General features: G+C 31.7%; 1 protein-coding gene and 1 long non-coding RNA gene across 7 annotated transcripts in view; one reads left to right on the forward strand and one right to left on the reverse strand.

Annotated features, from left to right (window-relative positions):
• Positions 1-24,023, forward strand: part of LOC148609979 (uncharacterized) — a 163,968-nt gene that overhangs the window by 22,456 nt on the left and 117,489 nt on the right. Inside the window, exon 2 of the mRNA XM_088541715.1 lies at positions 2,050-2,282. Coding sequence (XP_088397841.1) covers positions 2,183-2,282 — 100 coding nt within the window. The 5' untranslated portion in view covers positions 2,050-2,182. The remainder of the gene's footprint in view (positions 1-2,049; positions 2,283-24,023) is intronic.
• LOC148609980 (uncharacterized) lies at positions 1,640-23,749 on the reverse strand. Of its 6 annotated transcripts, none has more exons than XR_015914640.1 (5): positions 23,688-23,749; positions 23,196-23,297; positions 13,905-14,034; positions 13,045-13,116; positions 1,640-1,768 (listed from the first exon to the last, which is right to left on the reverse strand). It is a non-coding gene; the product is annotated as an uncharacterized LOC148609980 (long non-coding RNA). The 6 variants fall into 6 exon arrangements; XR_015914645.1 differs by having other exon boundaries at positions 13,045-13,129; XR_015914642.1 differs by lacking the exon at positions 1,640-1,768 and adding an exon at positions 4,529-4,719.

The following is a 24,023-nucleotide window of genomic DNA, read 5'->3' on the forward strand; positions in this document are numbered from 1 at the left end:
AGAACCTCATGCAAGTAGTGGTAGCCCTAGGACATAACTCTTGAAATCAGTGATTTGTTTGTATCATATTCAATTTAACCAAAGCCTATCAAGCTTTCACCTGAAACAGAATGAAATAAATCAAGTTACTTTGATGCTTAGTGAGATTGATTTAAAATGCTGAATACTAACGTTCCAGTGATTTGTAAGAGTTGTGTCCCTTACCTTAGGTCTACCTCCTTAAGAGTCACATGTATTGTTAACCATGGTTTAGAATTTGAGAAATATTTTTAAAGTGTTGAACAAACAATAATAGTTTGCATAACACAATATAGACCCAGGAAATGATGTGATGATCAATTTATATGCATGTGTGGGTTGCATAACCTTGCTTGTGTTCATTATTTCATCGAAATAATTTATTTAAGAGTTAATTGTCTTAAAGTACTACAATTTAAGCCAATCTTCTACTAGGTTTTTGTCCTAATTATCACTAAATGTATTCTTTTAATTCAAATTAATTTTACAGAAACTTGACGGCTCTCAAGGATGCTTAATTGAGGAAATAAAGGCTGAATTTTACAAATTAGAAATCTGTACTAATGTTAAATTTACGTTTTTATTTATTTGAATGCATTGATTTCTCCCAGGGACTGTTCTGTTGCATCCTTTTATAAATTTTTTAAAATTTTTGGTTCAATTTTGAATTCCTTATGAAAATTCCATGCCTGCATTTTTCAATCAACTTTCAGATATCCCATGTGGTTTAAGGGCAGTAGGGACCACAGCTAAAAATATCAACTTCTTTATTTTTGATCCAATGTTGAAATTTGTTTATTGGATTCCTTATGAAAATCCCTGCCTGCAAATTTCAATCAGATTTCAGATACTTCTTACAGTTTTTGAATATTTAGGGGCCGAAGGGGCTGCAGTTAAATAAATAAACTCTTTCTCTTTTGATCTGATTTTGTTTTGCTTCTCTGAGTGTCTTATGAATTCTTACTTTGTTCTCTGAGTGTCTTATGAATTCTTATTTTGTTCTCTGTGTGTCTTATGAATTCTTATTTTGAAGGAAGAATTAGTTATTATGATACATTGTATTATGATAAAGATAAAGCATCAGATTTAAATGTTGCTTTTGACTAAACCTTTTGATGATTTGTTTTTTGTATGGGGTTAACTATCCTTGTAGATCTTGCATGACCACCATACTCAAAATATAATATGGTACTTTTGGGACAATTTTGGCTATTGTAGTTCCAATTTCTTTGTATAAAAACCCTCCATTATATATAGAAACTTCTTTGTTATATTGTATAAAAAAAAAAGAAACTTTGAAAAAATATGTAAATGGCAAAAAAAAGAAAAAAAATTCTTAAGAATGTCATTTTCAAGGAGAGATAATTATCAGAAAAATGTTCTATGTGAGGGGATTATTATTTTTTGTCTTTGTTTTTTTAATAACAAGAATAAAGTCTGGGGACCTTGAATTTTTAGAATTGAAATCCTGAGATTGCAGCCATTATCAAAATGGCTTCTGGAACCAAACAACAATATCTAGTCCCACTCTTTTCCTGCACTAAAAATTCAGTTATTTTATTACAAAGTAGATTATAGCAATAAACTGTTATATTCTATTGCTGTTTCTTTATACAAAATGGCACAAAAAATATTCTTTAGAATTCTTAGAATGCAGATGATTAGTAATTTTGTTTGTGAAAACATTTTGCACCGCAGACTTTGTTTATCACTGTATCAATGTACATTGTCATGTCCAGTCATTTCTGGCCTACAAATAAAGGATTATAATTATAACCAAAGTAATATTAAGGAGTCAATATATACATAACTACCATCAGTCATGTGACAGATATAAGACTAATTAGAATAGTAAAAATTCATTACAATATTCATCATAACCTTCCTCCATTGTGACAATTTTGATTAGTGATAACCAATCTTAATTGGAAGTGCTGTTAGAAAATAATAAAATGTATATACCTCCTAATCTATGCTCTGATCGTCACACAAGCCACAATCAATAGACATACTGTTCGTTTTTTATTTCAGATGTGTAATTTGACGGAAACTGCAAATTATACTTTTACAAGGTGAACTTGATTAGGGAATAACGCTCACTGTTGTTTCTCAGATTGTCTTTTTCACTTTGGATGATACCTGATTGAAAGACAACAGAAATATAATGTCACATCGCAGAGGATGTTATGCAGAATTCACTCACCCTTCCCTGAAAGATGCGATCAACCAGAATAATATTTCCATTCTTAAACTTTCACTTTTAGGTAAGTAGAATTTAATGCAGTTTATATAAAGAATACTTTTTACAATTTCTATTGACTGTTGAATGTAATATTTCCTACTGTTGTTTTGAAGGAATAGTTAGGATAGTTTCTATATTATGGGCTTAAAGTTTGGATTGCATTTAACTATTATTCAAATTTTGTTATCTTGATAATTAAATGCAAATTAAATTTTTGTGATCAGGGTTAGTTGTTGAAACATTTTTTAATTCTTGGGATTAAATCTTAATTGTTTTTTTCAATCAAGAACTGTTTTATGTTTGGCTGTTTTTTGTTTTGTTTTTTGTTTTAATATAAATAAACACTCATTCTTATTAAGGTAACCTTTTCAGAATGGTTTTAATTTTCATCATAACTCTTATCCTTGAAATAATCTAAATTAAACTCTTTTTAAAAACCAGACAGGAGGTGATTCATGTATTTCAAAAAACTACCACTCACTTTTATTTCTTGTTCAGAAACAGTTATTGACCAAGTTACACTTTTCAGGTTAAAATTACATAAATTGTGTATGAAATTGTCAGTAGCATTTATCGTTCTTGATTTTTACAATTTGGTTGATTTTAGTGGGAGTTGAATGAGTGGTTTTGAAAAAAATATAGATTCAATGTAGAAAAGACTTTTGTCCATAAAATTATAGCATCTGAGGACCTAAAAAACATTTGTTTGTCATTGAATCACATCTACCATTATAAGGCAGTGTCTGAATTTTATATGGAAGGGTACTTAAATGGCTAACTCAAAATAAGGTACACCATTCATTATTACAATTATAGGGGAATATAACAGTGAACTTGTATAAACATTAAATAAGTGGGGCTATTCCTATCTAATTAAAATTAGACCCCATCAGTTGTTCCATTCATTCAGTGCATGCAGGAGCTAACAACACTCCATTCTACTTTCTGTTCAGATAACCTTTCTGATCAGCCAATCAAATTTCATCTGTCATGATTCTGAAAGCATTAATCAATGGGTAAAACCCGAGGATTCTGTAAAGGTCATCTTTGAACAGAATGTAGAATTGAGACTTGTTAGATCCTACATGCAGTGACTGAATGGAAGAAATGATAGGTCTAATTTCAATTTGATTGGGTTTCCTATCCCTGATCAAGACTTGTGAGGAACCATGGTGAAAAAAACAAATCTCAATGATTTGGTTGTTTTATCTATTTCTTAGACAGCTAGATATTTGCATTATCACACCATGGATGATGTAATATGAACTAGTGATATGAAAAAATTGCCAATGTATTGGTTGTTATGTGACTGTATATCATTTTCTATAAATGTGATTAGTTGAAAGCAATGTTTTTATGTTTCAAATTTTGTGCTCTCAACACCATTGATGACACGATAAATGGACAAATGCAAGAATTTCCGCCATAACAGTTGCTGAATGTTAAAATATTCCAAAGGAGTCATAGAGGAAAAGGTTTTATAACTGGTTGAATAGTGAAAAATATAAACTTTTTTTTTTTCATTTTCAACATCATAATAAGCTCTCTGAGGCTGGCTTTTAATTATTTCGAAATTAAAAAACTTGAGTTGATATTTTGCAATACTCAATTTTCACACATTATGAAGGTTATAAATATCTCGATAATTTCTGAATTTATCAAAATTTAAGTTAATACTATTGCTACTCTAGATTGTGGATCAATTCAATCAATCTATCTATTTTACTATTTTTCTAGAATGTCTATACATGTAAGTAGACTAATTTAGTTAACAAGTTTGGACTTGACTTGACTTTTTATGAGCAACTCAGCGGGTGTTTCTAGAAAAGCACAGGACGCTTACCCTACCGGTGCACCTGGTCCATGCTCCCAGTTTTTAGTGGAGTCCGAGTTGCTCATTTACTTTTGTTACTTTGTATGTATGATTTTAGTTACTTTATGTTCTTTTTTGTGAATGTCTGTTTTCCATGTCTGGTCTTTGTCCCTGGATTACATTCTTTTGATTACCACTATAACCTTGGTTACCTTGATTATTCTTTGGCTAAAAGCAATGCCATTGTATTAAAAAATCTCTATTACTCCATAAACATGATAAAGTAAATTGAATTTTAAAAAATTCCAGCACCATAAACTGTCTGCTTATAGAAATAAACATTCCTTAAAAATTAAATTTTTATACAGATACTATTAGATCATTCAGGTGATAAATCATTGTTTCCTCAATGAAGTTTGGTGTAATTTAAATACAGAAATAAAAAAGGATCATTGGTGAATTTACTTTAATAAAAAATCTTTTTATTCCATATGACAAGGAGAATAATTTTAGATTAATGTATTCAAATTTCTTGTCATAATATATTGTTCTGTACGCTGCATTAGGTGGTGCTTCCCTGATCAGAATTCATATGACAATTTAAATGTAGCAACTTCATTATTTGTTGAATGGCAAACATTATTGACTAAAAAAGAAAAAAAATATTTCAATACGAAAAGGTAAGGATACAATTTTTTTAAAGTCATAAAGAATGGAATTTTAATGAAACTTGTCAGTAAAACTTGTTCTTCACAAAAGTTCTAGTGGTCTGATTTATAACGAAGTTTTGATGTCTTATGTTTCTCTCAAAATTGTATCCTTTTTTTACACTAACAAGGCTTTATGAAATCAAGTGGAGCCCATTCTGCTGGATATTGGATAGGAAACTTGTTAAAATAAACAAGTTGATAAAAATGAAATAAATAATTAATAGCTGTTATCCATGCAAGACCTTGAAGTTATCTAAAAGGAGTTCATTATGAAAATTCTGATATACATGTATATAAAAATCAAAGTTATATGGCCCTGCCACAAAAAGTGGCAGATGCCCAATAGTGAATTAAGTAGTGATGTAACCTTCTTTTTTGCTTGGATTTTCTTCAAATTTGCTTAAAGTGTATGTAACTATAAAAACTTTTCTGATATCAAATGAAGGGAGTATTTTTTAGAAGGGGCTTACGTTAAAGTCATGGATTTGTGCTTGTCACCTGAATACAATTTTAGTTTGTTTTTTTTTTTCAATTTGGATGTAACCATTAAAGCATAGATTACTGTGAAAGTATTTTTGTTCATGGGGTACTAAATATGGTGATTTTTGTGGGTTGGATAACCACAAAATTTTGTTCCCAACGAAAAGGAAATTTCCCACCAATTTGCATGGTAGAGTTGTCAAATCCATGAATTTAAGAATCTACAAATTGAAAATATTTCCCTAAACCATGAAAATTGGTACCCACGAATAAAAGTACTTTTACAGTAGAAAAATTTTCACAAAAATATGTAAAGGCACAGGCTTTGGGTAAAAAACTATTGATTAATTGTTATGTGAATACAGTAATTATATGTTGAAACTAGGAGGAATGTTGGTAACCATTAAAACTTGCATGGGATTAATTATACGCCCACTCAATGAGTGGGTTTTATATTTAAATCATCTTGTCTGTCTGTCTGTTATTATGTCCATGATTTGGTCTTTCAAATTTGGTCTTAATAATTATCCAATCAATTTCAAATTTGATTTGTGGCTTTATGTAGCTGAGACATAAATTGGAAGAAACATTGCTTCAGTTACACACTACCAAGTATGACAACACATGTAGTTTCATAGTTTTACAGGTATTCCTTTTAGTATGGCGTCATTTTCTGGGACTGGGTGTCCAATAAAGGGGTATGGATATATGAGAATGCTCGTGAAGTTGTTCTAATTTTTATGAAACCCATTCTGGGTGATTGGTTTCTTAAACTGTACCTAACTTGAAATCCTGTGGGATGTAATTGTTATGGAAGGTTGAAAGACATTGGGAAACATTTACTCATCGATTGATTGAAAAATAAAGCGTGGAAACAGTGTGAATGTGATTGTAGGCAAAAAATAAAGCAATGATTTCTACGTAATAAGCATTTTTATAATGATAACCATGTTTGTAACACCTATTATTGTTAGAGGATTGTTATTTTGAGCTCACATCATGCTTTGTCATGATTCAAGAAGGTTAGACATATTTAGCTTTGTCATGCAACACATACCTGTTATTAAAAAAGTAAAGGAACATTCAATTATGAATATGGGCAGGGTTCAATGGACATTATTTTTGTAAAAGTGAGGTCCTTTGAGTTGAAAAAAAAATGCATTTTGAGTGCATATTGAGTATTAGTTCCCTCTGCATTTTTCAACAGCCCAGGCACTTCCAAACCTGAGATATTGTATAATTTTAAAGCTCCAGAAACTAACAATGATAATTGTTTTTTCCCTTTAAGAATATTTTGTGGTTTTCCCTCAGTTAATTGTATTGCCTACAATGAAAGTCTAGGAAGTGGACGGACTTTATTATTGTTTTATACTTTTTCAGTCATGTCTATGATAACATCTTATAGTTTTTTGTTATTAGCATAATTTAATGCAAATCTTGTGCTTGGTCAGTCATATTTGGTATGCATTTGCATTGGCATCACTACTTCACAATTTTCATGGAAATGCCCCCTCCCCCCCCAACCCCACCCCAGTCACAGACTATGCTGAGTTTTCTTTTTAAGGTTTCTGGTAAGTTCAGTCGAACATGAACAATTAGTGTTTGGTCAGTGTTATTTATGTAATTTGCATTAAGGAGGTAAACTTATGGTAAGGGACACAACTTTTACAGTTCATTGGAACGTTTGTATTTAGTATTTTACATTAATGTCATGTAAGCATCAAAGTAACTTGGATTGATTTCATTCTGTTTCAAATGAAGGCTTGATTGGCTGTGGTGAAATCGAATATAGTACAAACATGTCACTGATTTTAAGTGTTTATGTCCCTTACCTTAGGTCTACCCCCTTAACATCACTTGATAATTTTAAATAACATCAACTATGTGAAACAGAGGCATAGCATCCAAATCTTGATTGGTACAGTGGAAACATACCTTCTTGTGTTTGAACTTGTTTTTATTGGTAACCCAGTAAATTACCCGGTTTTACAAGTTTTTGTCAAGAGTAATAAGTACAGCAAAAATTCATTATTAGTATGGTGTCAGCTGCACTTAATGCCACTTCTGCTTCAGGCGAGACATTTCTGTAATAGCTATTTATTACTTGCTATGAAAAGATTTATTAATCTTTACTTTCGTACCAAAATGGTTTCTTTATCTTGGAACTGAAACTTTGGGTATGAGAAGTATGACAATTAATTCCTTAGACTTGCAATTGGACAAATTGAATTATCATACCTTTATTATTACGATTATTTCCAAGGGAGTTAATTAACCAATTTTCAGCATGCTTATAGCATGTTTAATTTCATTACTGAGCCAATTATAGACATAAAAACTGTTGAAATGACGCAAAAGAAGATATAACTCTTTTGTCATGCAAAAATGTATTTATATAAATGAGCTTGATTGAAATGAAAAATTTTCTGAAATGATAGCTGAAAGATAGGCTTTGCTGTCAGAGGCTTTCTTGTAGGTGTCAATGCATAAATCATCAGTGTTTACAAGACAGAAAAGATTTTAAATCATTTGGGCAAGAAAAAAATAACGGATATATTAATGCTTAAATTTTAAGTGCATTAGAGTGAAGCAAATTAAGCACACAAACTATGTGTGGTATAACGTTTAACAAAGTTTAGGGCACGTGACCTTGTTTGTCTGTCTGTTTGTTAGCTCATATATCTTGTATTTAGCATAACTTCTTCTAATCCACTAAAGGGATTTTAATGAAATTTTGGAGTAAGATTAAGCATCATATGTTACGTGCATGAAGGGATCAAGTTATTGTCTGATACCTACAAAGGGAAATTATCCACCTGAATGGTTTTACCTTTCTATTAATTATACAATACAGTCTGTAATTTTACCATACCCTAAGTGAATAAAATCATTGTTGGGGTTGTGAAATTGTTTAAACTTGAGATTTACAAGACAGGTTTTAATACAGATTGTAACACCACCTGTCTGAGTTCGGGTTTTAAGTGGTTCTATGCATTTCAAACTTTTTTCTGTTTATGTTCAGCCATAACCATTTACTGTAGATATGTTTGTGCTATTTATTTCTAATGTTTAATACTCTATGGAGATACTTCCAGAAAGCAACTTTTGTGAGACTAGGGTTCTAATTTGAATACTAGTATATCTTGGTTCATAATTTCCCATTTGAGTTCAACAAATTCCAGAAGTTATTTGAGATATTTCGATGAATACATCTGTGTCTTACTTTATTGAACTCTTTTGCCATCTATGGGCACTAATGGTTTCTGTATTTTGTATGTGATATAGACATCAGGTCAGATATATTTCTACTTGATTCAAATTTACAAACAAATTCATTATTTTAAAAATTAAAATTAAAATTTCAGTAAGGTTGATCAGTCAGTTTCACTCCAGTAAAATTAAATTTATATTTGCATTTTAAATGCAAATACCTAAGAATCATGATAATCTCAAAATGTTCATGTAGGAATTCTCAAAATTTTAGCATTAAACACTTATTTCAAACTAAATTGCATGCAGGCTTTGGTTTTACAATTTTCATTAATATTTTAGTAGTCCTTAGTGCATATTTTATTTATGATTATAAAGGATAGTTTTGAATTTCTAATAGTTAAGTAAATAGACAGTTTTTATATATCTTTTCATAGATTTGTATTTGTATGGTACCATTTGTCTGTCTGTCTGTTCCCCCGTGCAGGTCCGGGTGTTAAAAGAATAGGCCTGCAGCAGCGCTAAGCTTGTCGTATAAGGCGACTAAATAGTGCTCAGAAACCTAGCCGGGGGCTAGGCGCTCTGCCCACAGAGCAACTGGGATGTGTGCCCCAGGTGGTGGAATGGGGTACCCCTGGCGTGTTACATGCTGGGGTTGTCAGGCTATAATACGGAAAACCTGACCGCAAACCATAGTGGTGCACCGTGTTGGGAAAGAAGCCACGTTCCTCGCACGTTAAAGAACCCTGCTGTTGTATTCGATAGGAGTAGGAACCTTTGCGCTCCGCCACAGGAGGCTAAATTGCCCGACCTTACCCATCTCCCCCTTTTTCCAGTGGTAATCAAAATTTGTCGACCCTATTATCCTTGTGACCCATCCTTTCTTTTTTTCATTTCATGTTCATTTTATCATCCATTTCATGTTCATTGTCTGAATATAGCTGAAATATTGCTGCTCGGACGTTAAACCCCAACAAACAAACAAACAAAACTGTCTGTCTGTTCATAGATTGTCCATGTGCTGTTCAATAGGCCATAGCATCTTAATTATGGGGTAGTTTTGTGCAACAATATTCTGGATCCATGAAAATTCTTTTAGTCTAACCAGTGTCTTAGCACACAGAAGTATATGTCATTCATGCTCATCAGCTACTCTTCTGTTAAGTTCTCATTCACTTAGGCTTCAAAATAGTTAACTATGCAAAATTATTTTGGTCTTACCCTAGCCCAAGCACAGAAGTATTATTATTATTATATTTCATTCATGCTCATCAGCTACTCTTCTGTTCAGTTCTCATTTACTTGGGCTTCAATATGGTACTGCATTCAGGCTAAGGATTTCAAAAATAGAATGCAACTTGATGAATTGAATTAAGCACAATTTTTAGCAATTTCAAGTTCTTCTGTGTTGGCAAACTTCTGCAGTGTCATCTACCAGTATGTGTGCATTAATATGTAAATGAATCTGTAGCAAGGTTATTCCTAGTACTGTAAGCATATTGATTCACATAGTTGTATATATTCACCAGTATCAATTTTCATGATTTTAACATTTAATCAGCACTTCAAAGTGTTAATTATCAATATTGCAGGTTTTTTTTGTGCTTATGTTATCTGTCTATGGGAAAAAAGTGAAAAATTAGCACACCATAACTAATACATTAAACAGTATTAAAGAGGTGTTTACTGTTTAAAATACTCTGTAGTTTCTATGAAGTTTGACTTCAAATGACACTGTGTGGATTATAAATCTCTCCATTGTACCATAAAATTAAATTAAATCACAAAATTTAAGACTTAACAGTAAACTGAATCACAAAGTTCAGGAATTTATGGTAAACCAAATCACAAAGTTCAGGAATTTATGGTAAACCAAATCACAAAGCTCTTGATTTTATGGTAAAGTATATCTTAAACTTCAGGATTTGGCGATAAATTAAATCACAAAGTTAGGATTTTATGATAAACTAAAGCAAAGGTAAGGATTTATCAGGTCATCTTCTTGAAATACAGCTGAAAATATTGATTGTAAAAAGTAGAATGAACAGTTCTTTTATTGTTAAATGCATGCAAAGGGAGACAATTTTATATAAGGAGCTAGTAAGTATTTAATTTAGTTCATGTTCTGTATTATTAATAATACGAAGTTACAATTATTGGGACAATTACTTATTCAGTTTGAATTTTTTGGAGCTAATGGGGATTTTCAATTTTGTCTGTGTCTCACATGAATACTTTTTAGGTTCAATGTGATATTTTGAATTACTAAATAGATAGCAGTGATTTACCGAATATTCCCAGTCTAAAAATTGTTGATCTTTCACACTGTTAAATAAATCCTGTAATTTCTCTCTCTGGCTGGCTTTTTCCGCCAAAATGTCACATGAACATCAATCCGCCGTTCACAAAATTTGAAATTTATGTTAAAAATAGGAACGAATAATGGAGGAAATCTATATAATAAATTGGATAATCAGTTGGTTATCGTGAATAACCAAAATATGATCACTCGTGCCAAGACCATAGTAAAATTTATAATTGCGCGGAACAAGTTTCGCATACTTGTTAAATCTATATGTTCTGCATTTGTGATCATATTTTGGTTATTCACTGTTTCCAATAAATTATCTAATTATTCATCAGTTCAATGTGATATTTTGAATTAATCAGTAGCACATTACTTCGTTTCTGAATTAACAGAGCATATTTAATTGTTTCCTTAAAGGCTGATCATGTTTTTATTGTATCGCCATACATGAAGTTTTAGTGTTAGGCTTGATGGTATGTGGTTTATGATAATCACTGGAAGCACTCATCACATAATCTATATTTTATTATTTAACAAGCTAAAAGGCTTTCTTGTAGCTTGTTGTAATTTTCCCTGTGATGACAAAAAAAACATTCCAGCTTTTTACCATTAAAGCCTTATAATGATGAAATGAGATTTTTTTCATTCTAATCTCTCCAGTTAATGAAAATACCAAAGTTGATACTAGACTAGACTTGGTGAATAATTTACTGCTTGGAAAGGTCAAAGTGCTCTTAGAATGCTCTTAGAATGCAGTATTACAGTGAGTATGGTCATACAATTAAAAATTTCAATACTGTAAGAAATGCAGGGATATATATTTCAGATTTTCAGATTATAAGTACAAAATGTATTACCAAATGGGTAGATTAAAAAAAAAAAGATATAATGAAATATGGATGTCGATTATTTACCTAGACAACAGTGTCCAATGGTAACAGATTTTAAATAGTGTTGTGATGACAACAGTGTCCAATGGTAACAGACTTGACATGGTGTTGTGGTGACAACAGTGTCCTATGGTAACAGACTTGACATTGTGTTGTGGTGACAACAGTGCCACATTTAGACCAACTTTCCCCTGTTTTTTGGTTAAAAATAGTGTCAAATGGTGACTGACTTCATAGTCAAAGTGTTGTGGTGATGGACTTGACAAAGTGTTGTGGTGACAGCAGTGTCAAAAGTGACTGACTTAACAGTGTTGTGGTGACAATATTGTCATATTGTCACCAACTTGTCACTGTATTTTAAAACAACATTGTCAAAGAGACTTGACATAGTGTTGCACAGAGAAGAACAGTGTCAAATGATGACATACTTCACAAAGTAATATGGTGACAATAATGTCATAGTTTTGTGGTAACAAACTAATAATTAACACAAACTTTTTTGGCGGTCATTGTTTGGCCCAAACTGATCTAACATGTCAAATGGATATCTTGAAAGGTTTGTAAGTAAACCACTTCTAAAACCAAGTTTTTGCTTGATACAATTTCAGTCATTAAGAGAATTCTGACAATTGAACCCATTATTCTTCATCTTTTATACTACAATAGAATCCCCATGTGTACAAATAGAAAGAAATTTGATTTAAATTCTCTGTAAAAAAAATTCATTATGGAAGGTGATTAATAGCTTTATCTGTGAATTCAGAAAAATAAGAATTAGTATGGCTAATTTCACTGGAATCAATCTGATGAATTAAAGTTATCCAGATGGAAATACAATTAGCAGTGGATTACAATTGATAAACTATTTATTAGAAGACTGTATAAAATTCTGAAAGGTCAGCAGAAAATATTTTGAAATGCATACATGACTCTAACTTTGTAAAATAAAAAGGTTTTCTGCCTCATGTGCATATTTTTGCTCTATGTAAATGTAAGATGTCTCTAATTTTTTGTTATGATGCCTGAAGCAAGCAGTCATGAAGGTCAAGGTCAGTAAAAGGGTATACATTACAATTTATGGTTTGCTTGTTTGTTCCTTTGTCTTAGAAATAGTTTAAGGGGTTTGTCTGTTCTCTTGGTTCAGTCTTTGTTCTTATCTTCCTTGTTCCAAGTGACCTCCTCAGTTCTTAGGGTAGTGTGTTTGCCTAAACTGTTGTAGGTTTTGGGTTTGATCCCCAACCATGTGACACCTGACATACTTCAAGATTGGTAGTCACTTCTTCTCTACCAAGCATAAGGTATATAAGGGCATAGAATGACAATTGGTTGGCTCGGTGTCAGAAAAATGTGTCTGACTTGGATGGTATGCTTACCTGTGGTCTGTTGCTTCAGTGTGTGAGTTTAGTACAAAGCAGGGTCTGTTTGATTGGTTAGTTCTTCTCGTTCTGAAATACATATCTGCCATAGGACATTAAACTGTGATCAAGTCAATCAGTCTAAACATGGTCTTCTTGCTTTTACTTTTGTTTGTCTATCACAGCTCAGGTTTGTTTAAGAAGTGAAGCATAAAAAGCTGAACTTATTTATCATGATATCATAAAGTTTATGATATTGACAAAATTTTTTACCTGTCTTGTGCAGGTTGTAATTGGGGGTACCTTCATAATGCTTATGTTTTGTCTCTGTTAATGTTATGTTTCAATTGGGTTTTATGAGTTGGCATAGCACTAATATTTCATCATAAGATTTCTGTAGATTTTACTTGTATTGTGGGTATAAACAGTAGTTCTAGTACAATGCTGTTTTATAATAGAAGATGGGCAGAGGTATGTATTTGTCAAAATGCATGAAATTCACATTTATTTCTCCTCAGAAACTGTTGCTGACCAACCATTAAATAATCTGAGTTTGTCATTTGGTTAATTGTTACAGGTTTGAAAGATTGAGTTTTGCATTGACAGTTTTCAAGAATTATGGTTCCTGAATCTGTTGGATTAAGAGGAGATCAAAAGTAAAAATATTGCAGGCCAAATAGCATTGAATGTTTAGTGTATTTTTTGCACCTTGCATCACATTTTCCAATGGCTGTGTCTGAGTTTTGTATGGAATGTTACTTAAATGGCCAAGTCATTAAAAGTACATCTTGCAAGCAGATCTTTCATTTATGAAATTAATTACTTGGGTAGGGTAAAAATCCCTAACGATGGTAAATATTGATTTTGTAATTACCTACCTGAAGTGGCGAATCTGATTAGCTTTGATGTTGATTACAGGTAGATGTTTTATTACAGGTACAACATAATGAAACAGGATGGACATTGTCATTGTTGTCACAATTTCTCCCATCAGCTGTCTTTTTTATTCTAAATGAGAAAAAGGCGTACTTGATGAATATTACTCAGAATTTATATTACCTAATTGATGGCAAAAGATTATTGAATGGTTTTACAGTATGCTAATTTTGCAATTTCTGAACACCCATGTAATTATTTGGCAAATAAATGACAGAGTGAAAACATTGGCATTCATTGGCATAAATAATACTAAGGTATTTTAACTGTATATTTAATGATATGTGATTGAAAAATTCATAACTTAATGTGATTAAGTTATGTATATTTCAATCACATAACATATTTTATTGACAAAAGAAGGTGAAGTGTAATTAAAATACATACATGTATACATTTTTCAGTTTTAAAAAAAAACAGATGAGGTTAATAAATAATTTTTACAAAGTACATGAACTGGAGTGACTTGGATAGATTTTATATGAAGCAAAAAGCATTGGGGGAGGGGGGGGGTTCCAGAAATTCCTAAAAAAAAGGGGGTTCTGGTGATTGATGTTAGGAGGGAGAGAGTTACTTCATAGCTTTTTAATTTTTTCCACTCATCCACAGGATGTGTTGTGGTATGTCCGTCTGTCCGTCTATCCTCTACATATTGTACAATAACTCCAAAACAATCATAATTTACATAAAACTTAGGTCAATTGTACATATTGAAGGAAGAAAGCTCTTTAATTTTACATTAATATTTAAGATTTTTATTTTGTTTTATTGGACGTTTTGCATTTAAAAATGGGATGTTTTTTTCTGTTTCCCCACTCTAACTGAAATAGTAATAAAGGGAACCAAGGTTATAGCGGTAATCAAAAGAATGTAATCCAGGGACAAAGACAAAGACCAGACATGGAAAACAGACAAACACAACAAAGAACATAGAGTAAGTAAAATCATACATACAAAATAACAAAAGCAAATGAGCAATTCGGACTCCACTAAAAACTGGGAGCATGGACCAGGTGCACCGGTAGGGAAAAAAACTGAAAAAAAACACTTTCTGCAAATGTCTCAATGCATTGAGATGCTCTTTGTAATCATTGTCATTGTCTTCATTTTCTACAAAATTTCAATTTCACGTTTTCGATTTTTAGCACTTCTTTCCTAAAATTGAAATTTAAAAATTGGCCAGTGGGGGATATTTATCTTCACTATGTATCCATTCTCTATAAATTATAAAAGTATTGAAAAGATTGTGTAGCTCCAATTATTCTCTATGAATTATAAAAGTATTGAAAAGGTTGTGAAGCTCCAATTATCAATGGCTTTGTAGTGAGCCTGACAGGAGGATTGTTCATTTAAATCTATTTTTCTTTATCAATTTTTTTTAGTTCTGTTTTTGGTCAATATCCTAAGTGACCGTAGAATTGCTGAAAAGATAGACTCTGATCACTAGCAATGGATATGTGCAAAATATGAACAAAGAATTGGTATTATCTTAATTAACTTAATTATCAAAATATGAAATGAGAAATTTGAAAGAAATACTTCAAAGTATTTTTTAAAGGAGAAAGTTTGGTTATGACCCTTTTTGGCCCATAATTTTTGACATTTTTGAAAATTTGATTAAAGCTGATTTCTAGGTAGTAGTAGTATAGTAAAATGGTCACAAACACAGAATATAAGTTGTTTTTGATGAGATTCATGATGTTATTCCAGAAATAACAGTATGCATTGATGTAACTTTTACAAAAAACCTTTCACTTTTAACATGTCTGCAATTTTTAAGATGGTTTTTGTGTGGAATGGAAGTGGCCACACATCTGTTGACTCAAGATATTTTTACACAAGTTGTAACTGGCAATTATACACAAAATATATGAAGCACTAGAGTCAACATGCATGATTTTAAAAGAGTGAAAAACTGTACTAAATTTTGTGTTTTCCAGTCTTTTTAACAGAATTTCCTAATCTCAGCCAAGTTTGAAGGGTATATATAACCGAATATAAAACATATTAAACAGCTGGAGAAACAACTTAAAATTTTCTTCAGGTAGACTTTGTTTTTGAGGCAAAATTTTGCCCTTACCAAACCAACTTCTTTGAATTTTAAAAGTAAATAAAATAACGTAATATCTGCTGAACTAATCAAAAGACAAAAATGTCCCTGCTGACCTGGGGTTATATTTGAATGAAGTTTGTGGAATGAACATATGACTTGGGCTTCAAAGTCATCTTTTTCCCTTGGATTATTACTGGTCCCTTTGATTTGACCACAACATTTACTATATAAAAAATTATAGAAAGAAAATTGGAAATGTATTCAAATGTCATTGATGTCTCATTAAAACTGTAAAATAGAAATAAAATGCTAGCTTTAGGTCTATAATCAGAGAAACTTATTAGTAAGGCAATAAAAAAGATAATTGAGAGAAATGCTGGCTAGCTGGTAGAAATGTCTTCAATCAGGATCTGTCCTATCGTTCATGGAACTTAGTGGTATAGACATAATTAATTACAACAAAGCAAAAAAAGAAATGTCTTCGTCTGTGTGTCAAAAAAGTTCTTTTCATTTTTCGACAGAAAAATATGTAAGGTGCAAGTTGAAAGGTTCTCATCTTTCGTTAACAAAAAATGGAGGGTTTAAATTAGATTTTTGAAAACAATAAATAGTTAAGAATGGTTTATTTTTTATTAAGAGATATGATACTGTTAAAACCATGTCAAGGTTTTGGAGGTATGTATAGTTGGAAGGGTGAGTGGGCGTCTGTGGGAAAATGGGTCTGTTGCCTGAAAATGGTCATTTATTGTATTTTTTTGTCATTTTTGCCGGATGTGAAGCTCACCTGGAAGTAACACATGGTCCATAGTGCAATTTTCCCAAAGCTTGTTCTCTTTGATGGTCATTTAAGCCAAATAGGCTTCATTACAGTCGTAAGTAGAAGGTCAGGGGTGTTGGGAGTGGGTACACAATTATTATGATGAGGTTTGGTTATTCAATGCTACTCATTATATATGTGTTAGTGAAGGTATCATGTGTCAACATGGTATTTCTGTCAGCCTGTCGTGTGGTTTTTCTGAGTGGGAATAGTGAGCTGAACTTCCCATGGACACCCCTCCTTTACCTGGAAAGCATTTCTAAGAACTTTACCTTTAGTACTTTTTTATTTCTTCAGGCTCATAACTTTATAAAAATCAGGTATGCTCAAGTGATCTATATAGCATTTAAACTTAAATCTATTGTTATGTCTAATTTACTTTTTATAATAAAATCCATGATGAAAATCCATTATCAGTTCTGATAAAACTATAGAAATGGCCTTGATTTTAATCAAGGAAACTGTCACGAAAATTCCTCTTCAGAGATGATAGTTTCTTATCGCTTAAAATCATATAATCGGCAATATATTGTTGTATTTAATGGTCCTGTTTAGAGAAGTTGAGTGCCAATTTTCTTTGAACTAATTAATGCCTAATTAGATAAATAACTGGAAAACTTTTCCACAGAGAGTAATGAAGATATTTCTATTGAAACAGTAGGAATTGAAAACCATAAAGGTGACATCAAAAGCTAGATGATATATACATGGTAAATTATGGGAAAGATTAAGTAATTAACCCCAATATGAACACAAATACAGAAGAACTCTAGATTTAATAACAGCATGGATCTTGTTCCATGCAAGAGTGAAATCCTGTAAAAATTGGTAACAAATGGTTCTTCACAATTACAAAAACGACTAATTTGTTTACATACCTCAATTCAACAAGTGAATTGTATATTTTAGAAACCTTGTGCAGCTGTCTGTCTGTCTGTTGGAATTTCATTGCTATTATGTAGGCCTTTATTGGACAGATTGATATCAAATTTGGTATTTTGCTTTGTATAGATAGGTCATACATTGTAAGCCATTTTGATTGCAGTCCAAAATTAACTTCATCTTTTGTGGGAATTTGCCATCTTTAGTTGACCTGGCCCAGAGGGCCATTTGAACCATTGCCATCACTTGGCATCTGTTGTCCTTGTTAACAATTTATATACGCCCAACTTAGACAGGATGTATTATGGTATACCGTTGTCTGGCCATCCTTCCGTCTGTCCATAGTCCACACATCGGACAATAACTCAAAAACACTTTCACCTACTTTTATGAAACTTTGGTGAATTGTTCATATCTGTTGATGTAAGCTCCCTTTCGATTTTTTAAATTTCAGATTTATCGTTTCAGTGTGATGAATTTTTTTAATTAAAAAAAGGGGGATTTTCAAGTTATCGCACAATAATTCAAAAACACTTTCATCAACTTAAATGAAACTTTGGTGAATTGTTCATATCTATTGAAGTAAACTCCCTGTCTATTTTTATTAATTTCAGATTCGTTTCTGTGTTATGAATTTTTATACTTAAAAAAGGGGGATTTTCAAGTTTTTGGACAACAACTCAAAAACACTTTCACTAACTTTTTTGAAACTTGTTCATATCTGTTGAAGTAAGCTCCCTTCCGATTTGTATAAATTTCACATTTTACGTTTCTGTGTTATGAAGTTTTACTCTTTAATAAGGCAGAAACGACCAAGGAAATTTTATTCGTTGAAAAATCGTAGAAAGTGGGCCATTTGTTATGATGATTGACTAATAGATATTAACAGTTACTTGGTAACTTTTTCAGGACAGTGTATTTTGAACAAGATGGAAATGTATGGGTGAAAAATCAAGACAACTAATTTAGTTAAACTTGAGGTAGCCTTAATAGTGCCAAATTTTTTGTGCATTTTTTATTTACTTTTTCTTTTTTTTTTTGGGGGGGGGTATTTGATAGGGCTCACAGTATTTCTAGTTAATCATAAAAATTCATTAAAAGCATAAGGAAAAGTTTAAAAGGCAACGGGCATATCATGCGCTTAAAGTGCAGCTCTTTATTAATTACTATTCATTTCCTCTCAAACTACTCGACCAATCGGAATTAAAATTGTATGAATGTTTTTAAGGGCTATTCTGCATAGAAATGATCTGGAGGGTTTTTGATCTGTTGAAATATATGGCAGCCATTATCAAAAATAGAACATAGGGGTCAGACTGAAGATTTTTGCATTTTGCATATATATATCTCAAAAACGGTTAGGTTTAGTCTGGGTTAAAGTGTACTGCATGATGAGATCTATCTCTGGTCAAATTTTCATTTAAATTTGTAAAGCCATGTTGGAGTTATAGCCCTTTTTTTTGTTTTTTTTGCCATTTTTAATGTTATTTCTTTCAAAAATCTTCTCTTCTGAAACTACCAGACCAATTAGAATTAAACTTTGTATGAATATTTCTTATTGTATTCTGCATAGATCTGATGTGGGGATTTTGATCTGTCAAAAACATGGCCATTATTACTCTAAGTAGAACAAAGAGGTCAGTCAGAAAGTTTGCATTGGATCGAAGTTCTTGGACGACTCCAAGTTTTTGCCCCAGAAAAAAGATGAAAAAAGACGTTTTTTTTATAGTTTTCAATCAATATCTTGATACCAATTGATTAAATGATCCTTATGATAAGTCTCAACAAAGTCTGTTTTGGTCAAAATTGTTGGACAACTCAGTGTTAGAGTTTTTGTTCTTGAAAGGCAAAAAATGAACCAGGTGAGCAATTCAGGCTCCTGGTAGCCTCATATTCACATATGGAATGATAAAGAAAATTTTTCTAACAAAAATGTCACCTCCTGATGGATGGATTAGTTGTCTTCCCTTACTTTCTTTGGGGAGATACATGGTTTTGCCCTGTCTGTCTGTCTGTCTCTGTCTGTCCATCACACTTTAGTAAGTGCAACTTCTTAGTTCTTTACTAAACTTCATAAAACTCTGTAGGTTGCTAGGACATATCATGTTATTGTGTATATTATCAGGATTTTATGATCCCCTTTTGCCCGATTTGCATATTGTTAACCCCTGTTCATCTATGCTGCATGTTATAGCACGATAACTCAAAAACATTGTCATCAATTAAATTGAAATCTTGGGAAATTGTATATATTTTCAATTGGAAACTACCTTCAAGCTTCTGTAAATGGCAATTTTTGGTTTTTGAGCTACTGAAATTAATTTATATAAAAGGGGGTGTTTTCCTGTTTTTACACAATGACACAAGTACACTTGCACCAATGTAAAAGGACCTTTCAGGAGGTGTTTGTATTCATTAAGGAAAGCTATCTTTATTTAATTGAATTCCAATTTTTTTTTGGAGGTACAGAATTTTATTCTCATAAAAAGAGAGGTGAATGGTTTCCAGTTTTTGAACAATAACTCAAATGCTTGCACTATCTTTCTCATGTATGTGTATATGGAGGACTGAGCAGATCAGTGCAAAGTTGCTTATTTATTTTGCTGCTTTAGTAATAAATGTGCCAGGGCATCAACTGTGTGTTCCAGACATATAAATGTGAAGACCTGGGGCATCAGTTTGTATTGTTTAAGCATGTTCTTAACAAATATTTGCTTTGTTGAATGATTCTTGTTTTACTAAGTCCCCAAAACAAATCCTAATAACAATGCCAAAGTATTTAAGCTTTTTTTTCCAATAAATCTCAGTACACACAAGATAAAACAGAAACTTATAATAAAGATTATTACAACAAACCACTGGTATCTATACGATTGAAAATATGCACCTCTTTTAACAGAGTATTTTTTTCAATGTTTTGTTCCTTAAGTAGCACTCCAGCTAAGGATTATGCAAAATGTGATTCATGGGTAAAAAGCCTACATATTTTTATTTTTGATGTTTTGTTTGAAATGTCATAGTAAACAGAAAATAACATGGTTTTTCATATAACCCATGCTCTTAGGAGATACAAATTATATAGAATGCACTGTAGATTTCAAAATTAAGGGAGATAACTCTGTAAATGATGCTCAAATACAATAGAATCTACTGGATTTTCAATGTTGATTATCTCCTAAGAGCAGGCAGATTTGAATGAATAATTACTCATTTCATAGTATAGACCCATAAAACAACTTAATTACAAAAATAAAGATATGTAGCCTTTTTTTAGGGTCTATCAATTTTTCAGATTTTGCATGATTCTTACAAAGACAGCTACTTAATATTTTAGATTTTTATATGCAACACCAGCTGTAACTCTGACATTTGTTATGAACATTTTAAGCTTATTGAACTTATCCCATTTTCAGCAGTATATGCTTTCTTAAGTTCATACTTCTTGTCATGTTACTTACGCTACAATTTGTTTTAACTTGCTTAGTGTTTATGCATACATTGAAGATTACAGTGTACTGATAAATATTTGACATTGAAACAAGCCCGGCCATGTTACCAGTCTTGCTAATGTTTTGCCTAATCCTTGCAAGGACTTGTACATGACCATTGGATCATTCAAGGAAGATGTAGGTAGGATATATCAGTTCTTCAGCCCTACTTTCTGGACTGATTGGATATGCAAAGCTTGTTTTGAAAATGTCAACAGAAAATTTAAATTAATCTTTAGTTATACATTTATTTGATATTTGCATTGATTTCTTGGAAGCTAGGCAATTAAAACGATCTTAATTGACACTTGAACACAATTGATAGATGGGTATAGTAGCAAGTTTTCAATAATGCATGATTCAAGTGCTATTTTATTTTTTTATGTTTTCACATTTTTGTTGTTGTCTGTTTGTTTTATTTTGAAATTGATGTCCATAAACTGGATTTTAAAATATGTTTTGCTTATTAATGATTTTTCTTTTGTAAATTGTTTTCTCATGTTTTAAATGTATTCTGTTTGCCTATATAGTTTTAGATTGCCATGATTGTAGACTATCTAAGGAGGTAGACCTAGGGCAAGGGACACAACTCTTAAAATCAGTGATATGTTTGCATCATATACAATTTCACCAGAGCCTATCAAGCATTCAGTTGAAACAGAATGAAATCAGTCAAAGTAATTTTGATGCTTGCATGAGATTGATGTAAAATGCTGAATACAAACGTTCCAATGATTTGAAAGTGTTATGTCCCTTGCACTAGGTCTACCTCCTTAAGCTATTGCCATCACTTGGCATCTATGGTTTTCATCTTCAGTGTTGATGTTTACATTTTTTTCAAACATCTCTATCTCTGGTCAAAGTTTTGTTAATATCTGTTGACTCAAATTTGTAATTTAAATTTTTGGTCATTCCCTCCATGGGACTTGAACTCGTACCGCTATGACATCTATGGCAACACTGCCTGCACAAAGTCCAGCACCCTAGACCACTAGGTCCAAGTCCCATGGAGGGAACGACCAAAAATTTGCATTTCTTCCCTATTTCCATTGCTATCAGTATCTTTGTTTCCTGTTTTACATTGCTATCAGTATCTTTGTTTCTTGTTTAACAGTGCTATCAGTATCTTTGTTTCCTGTTTTAAATTATTATCAGTATCTTTGTTTCCTGTTTTACATTGCTATCAGTATATTTGTTTCCTGTTTTACATTGCTATCAGTATCTTTGTTTCCTGTTTTACAGTGCTATCAGTATACTTGTTTCCTATTTTACCTTTCTATCAGTATCTTTGTTTCCTGTTTGACATTGCTATCAGTATCTTTGTTTCCTGTTTTACATTGCTATCAGTATCTTTGTTCCGTATTTTACATTGCTATCAGTGTCTTTGTTCCTTATTTTATATTGCTATTAGTATCTTTGTTTCCTGTTTTGCAGTGCTATCAGTATCTTTGTTTCCTGTTTTACAGTGCTATGAATGTCTTTGTTCCCTATTTTACATTGCTATCATTATCTTTGTTTCCTGTTTTATATTGCTATCAGTATCTTTGGTTCCTATTTTACATTGCTATCAGTATCTTTGTTTACATTGCTATAAGAATTTATCATACTATTTCACTGTCTTATGCAATAACTTGTTCCATTCCATTTTATCAAAACAAAGCCCTTGCGCTTATTCAAGATGAAAATTGGAAATTAAGGTTTTGCTTTCTTTGAATGTAATCCCATGTAATATATTTCAATTTAGAACTTTCTGCATTTTCTGTTTTTGTTCAATAAATTAAAACTGATTAATATTCATGATCAACTGTATTGAAATGTCATCCGTTGCTTGAAGCTTAAAAGGTTTGGTTTATTTGCATTTTGCTCTAAATGTTGAAAATGCTGATGTAATCTTTAATGTTTTTCGTCTGATGTGATTTTGTGGTACTGAAATATATCATACACATGTATACAGAAATTATTGCATGCTTTTATATTGTAATTTTCTACTCACTTTTTATGTGATGGGTGCTGTTGATGGTGCAGGACATGTTTATCCTTCTGGTGCTCCTGATGTCACTCATTTATTTTTATATCTGTTGCCGCCTGCCTGATTCTAAAATGTACATGTATCTAATTTTGGAGTTTTAACAATGAACCTAACTAATTTATAAGTGAATAAGTGCTGTAAAGTTGTCACTTTATTTGACCTTTGTACCGTGAATTTCTACACAGTTGTCTTAGTGTAAAATACAGATAATAATCTGGAACTACTGTTTTTCATGTTACTAAAACAATTATTGTCAGTAAACTTGAAAGCTGATATGTATATATGCACTTTGTCTCAAGAGAACTGTCTCAGATCCTACCCAAGGGATGCTAGATCCTCAACTTGATTAATGAAAGATTGTGTTTTATGTCAGAAGATATGCTTGATTAGTTTTGGCTTTGAAAATGAACTAAGAGAACTCTTTAAGAATTCAAGCATTAAGATATTTATCTCTACCTTAGAACTAATAGCTCAGTTTTAACAAGGAAGGAGAATATGACGGATTCTAAATGGCTGTTAAGAATTCTTTGGTGTATAAATACATGTACAGTGTTTGACACTATTTTTAGACAATTTGTACTGGTATTAAATTTATTTTCATTTTTAGGCTTTTAAAAGGCCGTTGAAATACTTGTAGATATTTCGGAAAAAGGCCACTGAAGTAATTGTATATTTTGGAAAGTAGATTTAAAAAAAATTATGTTTGTTTCATCAGGGTTTATGCTGCTTTAGTCATATAAATATTTGTTTGCAAAATGTTCACACATTTGCCAAACTGGACCCTAATTTTGC

The sequence above is a fragment of the Perna viridis genome, chromosome 8 (assembly GCF_037379345.1).
Source record: "Perna viridis isolate PV_CMFRI_1.1 ecotype Kerala chromosome 8, ASM3737934v1, whole genome shotgun sequence".
In the NCBI taxonomy this organism is placed as follows: domain Eukaryota; kingdom Metazoa; phylum Mollusca; class Bivalvia; order Mytilida; family Mytilidae; genus Perna; species Perna viridis.